Raw genomic sequence first — 15,423 nt, 5'->3', positions numbered from 1 at the left:
GTTCAACATCAGCCTGCCCCACCCCATCCCCTCCCTCCTTGTGACAGCTGGCCTGGGGATCTTCTCTCTGCACCCACTGTCAGAATTCAACAAGAGTGTGGCTGTTCAGGGGTCTGCTCACTGCCACGTCATTTATTCACAGAATTCTGTGAATGAATGAACTACAAGTACCAACATTCTTTGCGGCTGACAGCTTATAGTTCTCAATGAGCTACCAGGGTGCTGATGGGCACTCTAGGGAGTTCATTGATCCTCCTGTCATTCAATAGCTGCCTGTCTATCAGAGGTACGGATGACGGCTACATGGACAGTCTGCTGGAGCCTGGCATTGCACCCACAATCTGCTAATCGTGAGTGAAATGCTTTACAGTCTCCTAAAAATATATATATTTTTTTAAAAGATGAACTTATCCTTTCAAGAGAGTGAGATTCCAGACTATCAGCTATGTACCCTTGCTTCTAGGAAAAGACTTGTTTGTTCACAAATCTACCCATTTGTTTGACTTTTGTTTAAGGTTACAAAAAGGCTTTATTTTGACAGCTGATTTGTCATTTTTACAACTGTCTCGATTTGCATCTTGATTATGTCGGTGTGTTTCCAGAATTTGTTTGTTTGTATGTGCTCTGCGAGAGGATTTTCTACTACATTTACTACACAAACCGGGGGTAGAATGCTGCATTTTATGATTTTTGCCTATGTTTAGTAATGATGCATCCTGCGCTCCTCCTGTGGTGAGACATTTGCATGCCTGTGATAAATTAAAAGGGAAATTCCCCACTGCAAAAAAAATAAAAATAAAACTGAAATTCTTAAGTAATGAACTAGTTTCATATTCCAATTTTGTTGCCAGATGCAGCCTGCCTGCAGTCCTAAGCTAACTATCAACTGTCATGAGAGAATATTATTAGTAATGTTATATATATTTAATCCTTACAGGGATGGATACATCTAAATGCCATCGCTTTCTCACAGCTTCATAAAAAGCATAAGTTCCATTTGTATACATTCATACTTATTGATGTATAAGTCATCCATTAATAGCTAGATGCCTCTGCAAGTTATGTCCTCCTCTAATCTTTAAGTATACCGACACTGGTACATATAGAACAATGACTACCTTACCCACCGGTCACCTTCTAGCTTTTTGACAGCACAACATATAAGAAATCGGACTCATTCAGGTTTAGAAAAGGAAACAAACATCTAGAAGAACACAATTCGGTTGATTTACTAAGGGCTCTTTCACACGGAGCGTTTCCGGGTCCGCTCCGTGTGTCTCCGTCGGCTCAGCGGGGATCCCCGCTCAGCTGTCGGCGGATAGGGCGGTCCCCGCACACAGTGCAGGGACCTCCCTGTCTCTGCTCCGCTGTCACCTATGGGGAACCTGATGCAGACGGACCGTCTGTCCGTCTGCATCAGTTCCGCTCCGCCGAACGAAAGAAAAATAGGGTTTCTTCCGTTCGGAAAAGCGGATCCCGACTGACGCGGACGCTAGCGGATGCTCCATCCGCTAACGGACGCGTCCCCATAGGGATTCATTACAAGTCCGTTAACGGACTTGTAATGAACGGACAGACGGAGCGGACGTCTGAAAGGGGCCTTAGGCCCGCTGGGGCTGTATATAAGTGTGTGCCAGGCTTTAGAAGACCAGCATAGATGAGATGTTAGATAAGACTTCTAGAGATCACTTCTATCCCAGCCCTTTTGTCTTCACTGGCTTATGAAAGCACCAAAATAGACTACAGTCTTCAGGGGCATGGAGGACCATGCAATAAGTTGCAAATAAATATAGGTTAGGCGTAAGGGAGTTTTCTCCTGTTTTACACAACTGTACATTCCTTTAAACATGTGCAATAACTCACTTCTGTACTTTGTGTGGTGTTTTTTTTGTTTGTTTTTGTTTTGTGTGTGTGTGTGTTCTTTGTTCCCCGAATCAGTGTCTACTCCAGCCTTTCCCAATATTCTAATCCCTGAGGAAACCTTAACATTTTTAGGTTTTAGGGATACCCTGCTAAAACCCAATTCATTGGACCTTATATTGGTGGTCAGAAAGCATCCCTTACAGGTAGCCAATATAGTCCTTTATGTCATTAAGCTGACTCTGCCATATGTCATTGGCCCCAGAACTATGCGGGCACCATCACCCAGGAGATCAATCAGCAACAGCTTAAACTGGGTTTTAAGGGCCAGATTCACAAAAGAGATACAACGGCGTATCTCCTGATACGCCGTCGTATCTCTGTTTCTATCTATGCGACTGATTCATAGAATCAGTTACGCATAGGTATCCATAAGATCCGACAGGTGTAATTGTTTTACACTATCGGATCTTAGGATGCAGTACCGCAGCCGCCGCTGGGGGGAGTTCGCGTCGTAAACCAGCGTAGGGTATGCAAATTAGGAGTTACGGCGATTCACAACGGATTTTCGCGTTCGCCACGTCGCCGCTAGTCTAGTTTCCCGTCGCAAAGTTAGTCGTTATTTGACCTGCCTTAACTTTACACAGCAATCGTATTGCTGTATAAAGTATGGGCGTCGTTCCCGCGTCGAAATTTAAAAATGAACGTCGTTTGCAGAAGCCGTCCGGGAATACGGAATTACGCTACGCGCGTCGCCGTTCAGAAAATTAACGTCACTGCGCGCAAAGCACAACGGGAATTGCGAAACGGAGCATGCGCAGTAGTTCCGGCGTGGGACGCGCCTAATTTAAATGGCACACGCCTATTTGAATTGGCCCGCCTTGCGCCGGACGTCTTTACGATACACCGCCGCAAGTTTCCAGGTAAGTGCTTTGTGGATCGGGCACTAAAACTGAAAACTTGCGGCGGTGTAATGTAAACGGCTTACGTTACACCGGCACTATTGTTTGTGAGTCTGGCCCTAAATCCTCAAGGTTTTACATCTTAAAGGGGTTGTAAAGGATATATATTTTTAAATAACAAACATGTTATACTTGCCTCCACTGTGCTCCCATGATACAGCCGGCGGCTATAGCCACTCACTGTATCACTTGGCCCCGCCCCCCAGCGTGCCGCGTCATTGGATGTGATTGACAGCAGCGCGAGCCAATGGCTACACTGCTATCAATCCATCCACTCTAGCCAATAAACAGCCAGACTGAGCGGAGAAGAGGACGTCGGGGGCAAGGGCAGCAGGTGAACAGGCTCAGGTAAGTAAAACAGGGAGGCTGGGGGGCCGTAAATGTCAGATGTTTTTTCACCTTGATGCATAGGATGCATTAAGGTGAAAAAACATGAACCTGTACAACCCCTTTAATGCATTCTATGCGCTTTAGTGCAGCTGCCCTCCAGAGCCCCCCTTTTACTTACCTGAACCTGATATTTCCAGCGATGAGAGAGCGCAGCAGCTCCAGCCACAGTCTCTGGTCCTCATTCGACAGATTGATGGCAGTAGGAGCCATTGGCTCCCACTGCTGTCAATCAAATCCAGTGACGCGGGGGACGAGTCCTGTCTGTGTCAAAGGACGCAGCTCCAGAACTCAGGAACACGCCTGCATAAGTGCCCCCATGGAAAGCGGTTCTCCGAGGGGGCACTTGATGCGGGGAGGATCCAGGAGCGCTGCGGGGGAACCCCAGAAGAGAAGCATCAGGCCCACTCTGCAAAACCCTTGCACAGAGGAGGTAAGTATACAAAAAAAAACCACAAAGCTTTACAACCCCTTTAAGGAATGCCTGTAGGAACCCTGGTTGAGAGTGCCTTGTTTATACTACAATTCTTCAGTCTATTGTGTCTGTCTGTATAAAATACACAAATGTATCTGTGTAAACTACAGAGCATTTCACACCAAGGCAGGAGCACTGTGCCTTTCCCAGATCCTTTGATGTTGGCAATCTTTTAAATGGCTTCATGTAGCAGATTGGGTGCACTCTTCATTAGATCCCCTTTTAAAGAAACCCTTTTCCCTGCACCCGGAAACCACAGATCCTCTGTGATCCCCAGTGTTCATTAGATGACTGAGAGGGTCCCAAAGGCTTATGCTTGCTCATAGGTAGAAACTGAATAACATGCCTGCTGCATTTTCTTTCTAATCCATTTCCTGTATTTAACTTTTGCAGCCTGCTATTCTGCACCCATTCCCTGATTTTTATTGGTAGCGGTAGCTCTGCTTACAGAAATGTTGCATGTGTGTTGGTGGCGGAAATAATGTCCTGCTTAGGTAAATATTAACAGTTCTAAGCCTTTTTTAGGATTGTAAGCATTTGGTTGGAACAATAGTTAATACTCTCTAACAAATATTTGATAGTGGTTGACATATGCAGCAGTATAGCAAGCTTGTCTTTGGTTTTGTCTTTCTGTTTTATTTTGTAGAATAAGCTATATGATTTGTGTCCATTTTGCTGGTAAATATATGTCTGTCATTTTGCCTTTTGTATACCCCTTTTACTTCATTTTGCACTCCATGGCTGTTTTTGTCCCCACCTTCACTCCGTCTTTCTCTCTCTGTAAACTCATGGCAGGGTTTGCTTGGTGAACTCATTCTATTACAAGAGCAGCTCAAGCAGCATGAAGAGGAGGCACGCAGGGCTGCTGGAAACATTAACACGGGCACTTCACAGCAGAAGCGCAAGGTGATGGGTCATAGAGCACTGGATGCATCAAACACTTGTTTTGTCAATCAGCTTTAGCCTGTAGTCCAAAAAAATCCTATTTCCACCAATTTTTCAGTTGGATTTTCAGTATGGGTCTATGTGTAATTATATTATGTGAAAGGGCATTTCAGAGCATTATAAAGCTATTGATGGTTACCATCTTCCTCTGATTATTACATATATTATATTTTAGATGAGGAGATGAGAACTAGAGTGTGTCTCATCAAATCTAGATATTTTTGGAGTTCATTGTTATACAACCTGGGGATTGGTCATACATTTAGGCATCAGGTTATTAAATGCTTTGCAATAGCTAACCATTCTAGCCCATGCAAAATATCTTATTAATGAAGTCTGTTTTCTCAGCAGTTCTTATGTGAACAGTTTGTTTTTTGTGACTATATGGTACTGCTGTTTTTTTGCTAATTTTCTATTGTGAATTCCTTACTGTATATAAAGTGATTTTAAAGCATTGTTTTTATTTTTATTAAAATGACAAAACTGTCATACTTGCCTGCTCTGTGCACTGGTTTTGCACAGAGCAACCCCCGTCCTCCTTCTGTGGTTACCTGTGGGTGCTCCTGGTTCCTTCCTCCTGCCGATTGCCCCCATAGGAAGCCACTATTCGGACACATTCTATTCGGACACATTGCCCAGCTGGGCCCCGCTCTATGCTCACAGGTTTTGACTGACAGGAGCAGAAGCCAATAGCTTCCTCTGCTTATAGCCAAGCCTGTGAGAGCAGGGAGAAGGGGCGAAGAGCTGCAGACGTGCACAGTGCTGGATGGAGATTGGGCTTGGGTAAGTATTTTGGGGGGGGGGGGCTACTATAAAAAAAAATATTTTTGAGAATATTTGTCTGAAACTTTATTTTTTTATTATAATATAGAATTTATATAGCGCCAACAGTTCGCGCAGCGCTGTACAAAATGAGGGCAGATAGTACAGTTACAATACAATTTAATACAGGAGGAATCAGAGGACCCTGTTCGTTAGAGCTTACACTCTAAAAGGGAGGTTCAAGTGATACCAACGATAACTGTGGCGGATGAGCTGATGGAGAAAATTAAAGTACAGTAGTTAGGTGGAGGCAGTATATGCCTCTCTAAAGAGAAGGCTTTTCTGGGATTGTCTAAAAGCAAACAGAGTAGGAGATAATTGGACAGATTGGGGTAAGGAGTTCCATAGAATGGCATAGGAAAAGTCTTGAAGGCAAGCATGGGAGGAGGTGATGAGGGAGCTATAGAGCACGGAGCTAGGTAATGAGACGTAGGTTGTTAAGATTGGTGAGGTCCAGTGAGGGTTTTTTAAGTATGGGGGTGACTAGTGCATGTTTTTTAGAGAGTAAAAGAAGATGCCAGAAGAGAGGGAGAGGGAGAGGTTGAAGATGTGAGTTAGAGTTGTATATAGCCAGAGGGTGACCGCAGACAAATGATAGGAGCATAGAAATGCTTTATAAAAAAGAATATCTACCTTCTTTGCAGAAAAGGTGTTTGTGTGCAGGATTGGTAATAGAAATTTTCAGGAATCATGTTGACAGGTGGTGTTTTCTTGCATTTGATGTGTTTTGCAAACTTGTCAAATGCAGCTTGGCAAAATTCCATTGACTTTATTTATGCAGTACTGTACATGTCACCGTTCAGAGGCTGCATTTATCTTGCTTTGTTTCTTTTGATGCCGCGTGCCCTACTAAAGCATGATTGAAATGCAAAGCAGTTTTCTTGTCTTTTTCAGCAGCGTTTTACTAGAATGCCTGTCAACATATACAACTGTGGATTTAAATTTTTATAATTTAGCTGTTGCCTTTTGGAGTTATTGTGGGACCGTTCTTTTCATTGGATGATATGACTTTATGATGTGACTGCATTTTACACATTTTCATTGGTATTATTTAAAGCTCAAACTTGCTCTCAGTTGCGTTAATCAGTGATGATATTTGCTAATGACTTTTTTTGCTTTGTACAGCTTATTATAGAACTCATGCCAAATTTTACTGGCATTAGCCGAAGGTATGTGTAAAGACATGAGAGAAACATATGTAATAACCCTGTGGTTGGATACATTCTTCAGTGCTTTAACAACTTACGAGTGTTATATTGGTTGAGGTTTATATAAACTATGCATTGGAAATATGAGAATAATTTAAATCTGCTCTTTAAGGTATCTGACAAAGAGAAGGTTGATCAGCTGCAGGAGGAGCTTTTACAGACCCAGGTAGGCTGTGCGTTTCTCTGTTTAGGGTTTATACGAACACAATAAAATGTCTAAATACTCAGCTGAAATATACTGTATATAAGGTGTTTTTTTGGCAAAGAATTTGTATTTCTTTTCATAAGGTTCTAAAATTCACACAGCCCCGTTACTCAGATCTGGAAGGATGATTCTACTTTATCTGTTACAGTTGGGGAATACAGTTGTGTCATCCTTACACCCCCAGCCTGCTAATTAAAAAATAGCAACAGCAGACTGATGAGATCGTCTCACAGTAAACCAAAATATATCTAAAGCCAAAACTTTATTGTGGGTAGAGTAGGGAATGATTAGATTATAACCCCTGGCATTTTATTTTGGCACCGGAGTCCCTTTGGGGAGTTTTCCCTTAATTTTCTATAATAAGGCTTACCTGTAGGTAAAATGAAAATCTCCTAAACCTGTACAGTTTAGGAGATATTCACTTCGTATGCAGCCACTGATGTCAGCGGCGCATTCGCTGTGAAGGTCCGGTGGACGCTGCCGGAAAGAAGTCTGAGTGACGTCATTGTGGCTCCGGCCACTCGCAGTGCTGGAGCCATGAACCCGGAAGACATGCCGAGGGGGAAATGTCGGCTCCCTCAGCGGTGACCGGGATCAGATGCCGACGCCTCGTTCTAAGGTAAGTATTTAATATTGAGCTACTATGAATCTTGGCTGAATCTTGGCTGGTTCAGCAGGACTGCCCGAGATTCGAACCCATCTATTTTACATGCCATTATAGCTAGTGGCTGTTATACCTGCTAGCAATAATCACGGTGTTCTCCTGGCGGTGATGGATTCCCCTCCTGGGAAAACACAATGGCTCACTGACTGTGTTGATGGGGTAATCAAGTGAATTGCTTTCCTGCAACCATGGAAATTTGCTTAGTCTATGGCCAGCCTTAGGGCCCTTTCACTCAGGCGGACCGTATGTCCGCATTTTCATCAGTCAGTTGCGGATGAAAACGGGACATACATTGGTCCCTATGTGATTACGGGTGTCAGCGGATGACCACATATACGGTCCGTGTTCATCCAATCCCTCATAGGGGAGAGCGGAGGAAAGACAGAGCGGTCCCTGCATAGTGTGAGGGGACCGCCCTGTCAGCTGCCAGCTCAGCGGGGATTTTACGGAGGATCCCCGCTGAGCTTTTGCAGACACACGGAGCGGATCATTACTGATCCGCCCGTGTGAAAGGGCCCTTAGACAGTTGTCTCCGTTGGAAGATTACATTTTTATTATTGTTCTGGTGGCAACTCAAAAATCTGTATTTTTCATACTTTCTATCTATCCATCTTTGGCTAAGGAAGTGAGGAAAAATTTGATAAAATGGCATCACAAGAAGGAAAAAAGAACACAAACTGCAAGCACGAACACGTTTTTATAATAATGTTAAAATAATCACCTGTACTGATATGTACTAAATGTGCAGATCTCTTGTTTATTTTTGAATACTTTTTTTTTTTTTTCAATGCCAGATAGTACAGTTTTTATGACTTGCGGTCTAGTCCTTTATCCAACCTCCCTCTTTTCTCTTTCCTAGTCACAGTACGCGTTTGTATTCTGTGGACCAGTGTTATGTGAATAGGCAAGGGAAGAAAGAAGGTGGCTAAAGGGCTAGATTGTTTCCTTATAAGAGGGCCACAGCGGTCAGATCTACAATGATAGCTGTGCTATCTGGCATACAGAATAAACGGGAGTTTCTGTAAACAAAAGTGCATCTAGTACATGTCAGCAAAGGGAACTTTTTTCCCACGTAATGATTACTAAGAATGTGTCTATCTTTCTGATTTAACTCTTCCCCAAGCTATCCAATCTAATACATTTTTGCCTGGGTTGGGCATCCTGGAATAGCGATATTTTATTTGTAATACTTTACTGTAAATGCTAGTTGGTGTCTTTTGTTCACACAATTCAATAATTACTAGTTATCTTCCAATTTTTTTTTTTTTTTTATATGATTTAGTTGAAATACCAGCGTATTCTTGAGCGATTAGAGAAAGAGAATAAAGATTTGAGGAAGCTGATGCTACTAAAAGATGACAAAGGAATTCATCAGCGAAAAGTCAAGGTGGTGTATATTAAAATAATTACAATTAAAGTTACAAATAAATGTAGAACTATTAACTAGTAAATATAGACTTCTCCATGGACAGCTAGCATCATTATCCTGTGTTATGTCCAGATTAGCTAAACTATATATCCTATTGCCAAAACGGCTGTTTAATTACTTCAGCAATCATGGGAGCAATTTAGGATTATGTTTGTTGTATTATTATTATTTTGTGTAGCTAATTACACAAATACACAAATTTTCATCATATTAAATTGTTTTTATCTAATAGAAATCCTTGATAGATCTGTATTCTGAAGTGTTGGATATCCTGTCTGATTATGATGCAAACTATAACACGCAAGACCATTTACCAAGGGTATGTTGACATTTCATTTTTCTGTACTATGAATAGTACATGCACAGAAGTATTCTTCATTCTTTTCTTCACAGTCTATATAAAAAATATAAAATGTTGCCCAGTGTACCAGCCAGCCACACCGAGACGACCCTGTTTAAGCTGCACTGGATGATCTCTGTTGGCTTGGCTAAGAAATCATCCCCCAACTGGCATTTGTTTTCTCCCTGTGGAATTACCTTCCCTTATAGAAGCACTCTGCCCTCTCTAACCCCATATATCCATATGCTTTAGACCCCTTTTACACTGGCAGCACGGGCTGTTGGCGCTAAATCACTGCTTGTTTTAGCAGCACTTTAGTGGTGCTATTCGGCCGCCAGCGGACGTTTTTATCTCCAAAAAAGGTAGAAAACTCATGTTTTGCTGCGCTTTTAATGCGCTTTGAATGTGCTGCCCATTCAGTGAAATGGGCAGGGGCATTTTGAGAGCACTAAATACAGCCCTCCCATCTGACCCAAAGGATTCTGCTTGCAGGACTATTCCTAACGTCCCGCAAGTGCACCGCCCCAGTGTGAAAGCACACACTGCACCAAATGGGAGGCGGTTTTCAGGCGCTTTTTTATAGGCTATTTCAAGCGCTAAAATGCCTAAAAACTGCCTCGGTGTGAAAGTAGTCTTAAAGAGATAGCAGGAGGCCATTTTGTGACAATTTTAGGATGGGTAAGTAGTAACATTTTTATGCAGGTCACGTTATTTTCATTAAATGGTACCGTTCCGAAAACGCACAAAAAAAAAAATTGCAATGCTGCAGCCCTGCTTCATGTTGCTCTGGTGTGAACATGGCCTTCGAGGCAAATGGCAACTTCATAACTAGTGAGGTGGTTGCACCTTGCACCAGAGTAAGGTTGGCAACAGGAGCTCAAATCGGCGCACGTACCTAGGAGTAGGACGTGTGGCTCTTGCTCCAGACAGGCAGGTTTCTCGCCATTCAGCACCCAGCATCCAGCATCACGGTGTCCAGGACCGTAAAACCACTTTGGATTCCACAGTCTCCTGTCTTCCCCCAGTCATCTCAGCCCCCCAGGCTTCCCCCCTTCTCCAAACAGCAGCCGACCGCAGCCACAGGGTTTCCCATGCACCATCTGTCAAGCCTGGCGGGTAGGACAGGCCGTGGCTGCGGCTGGCAGTGAACAAACTAGCCCCCTTCTTTTTCTGCTCCTTCATCCCCTCCTTCCGCCCGCAGGTACCGCAAGTCTGGAGGCACAGAGACCCAAGGTTTAGGCTCATCGAGGTAAGCCCGCCGTCGGCCCCCGCATCCACTGAAACAGCCCAGCCTCCTAGTCCCAACACCGCCACAGGAGCCCCACTGGTCCACCTCCCCCATTCCCGGAGCCCCCCCGCGCCGCACGGCCTCCTTCCCCAGCAAGAAAGCCCACGGATCGGGCCTAGCTCCATCCAGCGGCCATCTTGCTCCACCCAAGGAACAGGGATCACCCGGTTCCTCAACCCCCCCCCCCCATACTAAACCATAGGCAAGTTTCACTAGGAAACCCTCTCCCCTGAGCCCCCAAAGATTTCAGGAAGCTTACCCTCCCCGGGTACTCAGCTTCTCTCCCCCCCATCCGCATCCCAGGACCTCTCTCCGGCCGTGACTACTCCGTTAAAGGATCGGCTGCATAACGTGGGACAAGCAAGCACCCCGTCATCAATTCTAACAGGTAAGGACCCAATACTTCGATCGCCCTCGAGGGATCATTAAGGAATTTTTTCCCCCCACCGTAGCTGATTGGCATTGCTCGGTAGCGTTTTTTCGCCTTCCTCTGGATCAACCAGGGGGCATTAGTTGGGGGTCCCCTCTCATCAGGGCCACCTGAATTGGTCACCAGCGCGATCACCACAAACCATATTACGCCATCTTCGGCGCATCCGCCAAAATAATTAATTTGCAATATTCTGCAAAAACCATTAGGGGTCTAAGGATAGCCGCCTCAACTTTACCAGTCCTCATCAAAAATGCACTAAGGAAAGAGCAACTGTTAAGAACCGATCGACAGTCAAAAATTGCACGCCAACACTTCTGGCAAAACATACATCATGCGCCTTGATCCGCAAGATAAAGCACCGACAGGAAATCCACGATTTCATCATTCAACACAACATTGACTGCCTCTTCATCACAGAAAGTTGGCTAACATCGGACTGTAACACCATTCTAGGAGAACTGGTGCCAGAGAATTATCGCATTCTAACAGAAAACAGAGTGGGGCCACGAGGAGGAGGCCTAGCTGTGATCTACAAGACTCACCTCTCGGTCACTAAACCAGACCTACAGAACTCTCTTCCATTCATGGAAACCCTCACTCTGCAACTGCAAACAAATCCCCAGGCCACGGTTCACATACTACTCTGCTATAGACCACCTGGACCAAAAACTCCAGCTCCTCACATCTTTAACAGAATTCATCACCACCTATACCTTAAATATCAAACATTTCCTGCTACTCTGGGACTTCAACCTCTGGGCCAACTCCTCACAGGACCCCGTCGCTGACGCCTGCATTGACCACTTGGAAGGCTTAGGTCTGCAGCAACTGGTATGCGGGCCCACACGTTTCAGGTCACACGCTCGATATTATCTTCAGACAAGATTTGGAAATTAACACACTGGAAAATGAGCCCCCTACCCTGGACAGATCACCATGCAATAAAATTAAAAATCACTACAAACGCCCCCTTAAAAAAAACAATAAACCCAGTGACAACACACTGGAGAAGATCTCAGAAGCAGCTCCACTCAGAACTCTTCAAAACTACATTATACAACAAAATAAAAATATTTGAACAACATCAAACAGTGACAAACACTCAACTTCATCAACAAGGCTCTATTGCACTCAGCTGACATAGTAGCTCCGAAACGCAGAACGAGCATCCGGAAAAACAACTCCAGCTGGTTTAACCACAAGCTCAAGTTTAAGCAAGAGCGTAGAAGAGCGGAAGCAGCCGGGAGAAAAAGCTCAACAGAGGAAAACCACCTTATTTACAAGGTAATAACTAAGAAATTTTCAAAGCCAAAAAAGATAATTTTTCTAATCATCGCAAAAGCCCTGAACCGCCCCCGCAAACTCATTAATTTAGTCGCTCAGTCCATGAACCCAGCCTGCCTAGAGGCTCCGAATTGTGAATCACAAGAGTTTTGCAACGAATTATCGAATTATTTCATTAACAAAATTGAAAAAAATCAGTGAAATTATTCAGCAAAATAGGACCTCCACCGACTCCCCTTTAAATCACAGTGTCAATATCCACACAAATATGCCGCAATCAACTAAATCCACACTAAAACCTATCTACATCGACACCACCAAACATATCATCAGTGCTCTGCGAGACAGCACAGCGCCTAATGATATCATCCCCACCAAACTGTTGAGAGAATGTGCCGATATTGTGGCACCAGCTATCACGCATCTCATAAACCAATCATTCAAGGAAGGCATGGTGCTGAAACAAGGCATAATCAAACCAATTCTAAAAAAAAAAAACCCTTGACCCCAAAGACCCAAACAATCGTCGACCCATAACGGGCCTAAACATCTACTCCAAGGTAATGGAGAAAGCAGTTGTACAACAGCTACAACATCATTTAGACACCCACAAATTACTCAATCCGTTTCAATCGGGTTTACGTCCTGGTCACGGAACAGAAACAGCAGTTCTCAAAATATGGGATGACGCTCTTGAAGCAGCAGATGAAGGAGAATCTTGTCTTCTGGTACTGTTGAACCTAAGCGCAGCATTTGACACTGTAGATCACAAATTTATTGCTGACTCGCCTAGCTGAAGTAGCTAGAGTCTCGGATTTACCCTGGTTCTCCTCCTTCTTGGAAAACCGATCTCAAATAGTGAAACTAGGTCCTTTCACTTCTGAAAAACGCACAGTGTCATGCGGAGTCCCTCAGGGATCCCCCTTGTCGCCCGTACTATTCAATATTTATCTCCGCCCTCTTTTTGAAATCATCAGTAACCAGAAGTTACTCCTACGCGGATGATACCCAACTCTACTTTTACAAATAGGACCATTATCTCAGACTAGAGAAATGCCTTACTTTGATAGAAAATTGGATGAGTTACCTTAAACTCAATGGCTCAAAAACAGAACTTCTTCTGCTCCACGCCAACCGAAAAAGACTTCCCGCAACAACATGGATGCCCCCGCCCATTCTGGGACATACCATCACCCCTAGCACCAAAGTCAAAAGTCTCGGAGTCACTTTTGACACCCACGTGGATGCACAAATAAGTTCAGTAGTCAGCGGATCCCACCATCTGCTGCGCCTGCTACATAGACTCATTCCCTTTATCCCGAAAGAAGACACTGCAGTCGTGGTGGGAACGATAATCAACTCCAGACTTGATTATGCAAACGCCCTTTACCTCGGACTCCCAAAGTACCAAATCGCTCGTCTACAAGTCGTTCAAAATACGGCGGCACGACTTGTGACTGGGAAAAAGCCCTGGGAATCAATCTCGACCTCCCTGAGATCCCTTCACTGGTTGCCAGTAAAAGACCGAATTACATTTAAGGCACGTTGTCTGATGCATAAGTGTGTTCAAGGAAGTGCCCCCCAATATTTATGCGATAAATTAAAATGCCACAACCCCCATCGCGTTCTCCGATCCACCAACCAAAAACGACTCCAGATACCCAAGGCCAGATATATGTCCAAAGGAGAACGCAGATTTGCAGTCCAAGGACCTAGACTGTGGAACGCACTACCAACCAGCATCCGAATGGAGGTGAATCACCAGGCCTTCAGGAATAAACTCAAAACCCATCTATTCTGAAGGCAAAAATACACTAAGGAATGGATACTAAGCGCCCTGAGGCGATTCAGTTAGCATATGCTGCGCTATATACAGTATGTTTCTCACTCATATGCCTACCAAGACCTCAGAAAACTTGAATGGCATATGTTCCTCCTGCTCTTATGTATCACCAGTGATCAGTAACTGGTTGATTTGGTTGTGTGTTATACATCCAACCTATTTATCTCCTGTCTGATTACACAAAATGGAATTGCCACGTTTAAACTGACTTTTGAAAGCAATTGAATTATTTTCTGGCTAACCTAATATGCATCTCCCTATCTTTTGCACACCTGTATATTGCTCATTTGATTTATTAGATGAAGAACGTTGGCCACATTACACCAGAAGGCATTTGGCAATGGCTTTATGGGTTATGAACAATGCAAGGCATTGTTCATAACCCATAAAGCCATTGCCTTTTGCTGGATGAAACCATTCCCTTCCAGTGTGTCCCTGTGGAAACAATCAATAAATCGGATCATTCTATTTGAGAATTAATTATGGGTGGAGAAATGGTCCTCTCAAATTTCATATAGTTGGGGACCTATGGTGTAAATCCCCATTGAATTTGAGCAAAAACACCCTGGCCTATCAATTGTGACGCCTAAAGCCTGATGTATGCTTGCCTTAATGTGTACTTTTGACCAACCAACAAATATGTTTTAATAACTCACTTGACTGTCAGTTTATACATTTAACTTTTTATTTTTCTGCTTGTTTCCTAACTTTGTATCTTGAACAGACACACACAGGATTTTTGTACGCTTGTAATTCTTGTACAACTGTTGAGTAAGAGTCTAAACTATTTTTTTTTTAATAAATAAATTTAGATTCTGTTCTCTAACCAGATTTGGTTCAATTGTCATGCTGTATTCTTATGTTTTTTTTATTTCTGAATAAAATCTGGTTAGACCAAATTGGATTCAACCTAAAACGCCTAAACGGATTGTTTTGTTTTAAAGGTAATTGTAGTTGGAGATCAGAGTGCAGGAAAAACCAGTGTCCTAGAAATGATAGCACAAGCACGTATCTTTCCTAGAGGATCAGGAGAGATGATGACCCGCTCTCCAGTAAAGGTACATTTTATAATTGATAAATGTTCTGGGATACCTATAGTTTGAGTTGCATAGATTAAAACCCACCTCCTTTCAGACCATGTTGTCTGAACAGAGTCAAATCATCTCTTGCACTGTATGATATGCTGTGTGATATGCAAAGAATTGTTGCAGATGTACTGGATTATTCCATCTCATCTTTGCTGCACTTGTTTCTCCCCATACAGTCCATGTGATTTTA

The 15,423-nt window shown here is 43.6% G+C and overlaps 1 protein-coding gene across 5 annotated transcripts in view; it reads left to right on the top strand.

Annotated features, from left to right (window-relative positions):
* The window catches only part of OPA1 (OPA1 mitochondrial dynamin like GTPase), a 110,859-nt gene that overhangs the window by 14,978 nt on the left and 80,458 nt on the right, over window positions 1–15,423 (top strand). For 3 of the 5 annotated variants that reach the window (XM_040349521.1, XM_040349519.1, XM_040349520.1), the window contains 5 exons: window positions 4,480–4,590; window positions 6,772–6,825; window positions 8,811–8,915; window positions 9,190–9,276; window positions 15,090–15,203. In XM_040349521.1, coding sequence (XP_040205455.1) covers window positions 4,480–4,590; window positions 6,772–6,825; window positions 8,811–8,915; window positions 9,190–9,276; window positions 15,090–15,203 — 471 coding nt within the window. The remainder of the gene's footprint in view (window positions 1–4,479; window positions 4,591–6,771; window positions 6,826–8,810; window positions 8,916–9,189; window positions 9,277–15,089; window positions 15,204–15,423) is intronic. The other 2 variants (XM_040349523.1, XM_040349522.1) reach the window with 1 other exon arrangement.

The sequence above is a fragment of the Rana temporaria genome, chromosome 4, assembly GCF_905171775.1.
Source record: "Rana temporaria chromosome 4, aRanTem1.1, whole genome shotgun sequence".
In the NCBI taxonomy this organism is placed as follows: domain Eukaryota; kingdom Metazoa; phylum Chordata; class Amphibia; order Anura; family Ranidae; genus Rana; species Rana temporaria.
This window is presented reverse-complemented; position numbering and strand designations above follow the sequence as displayed.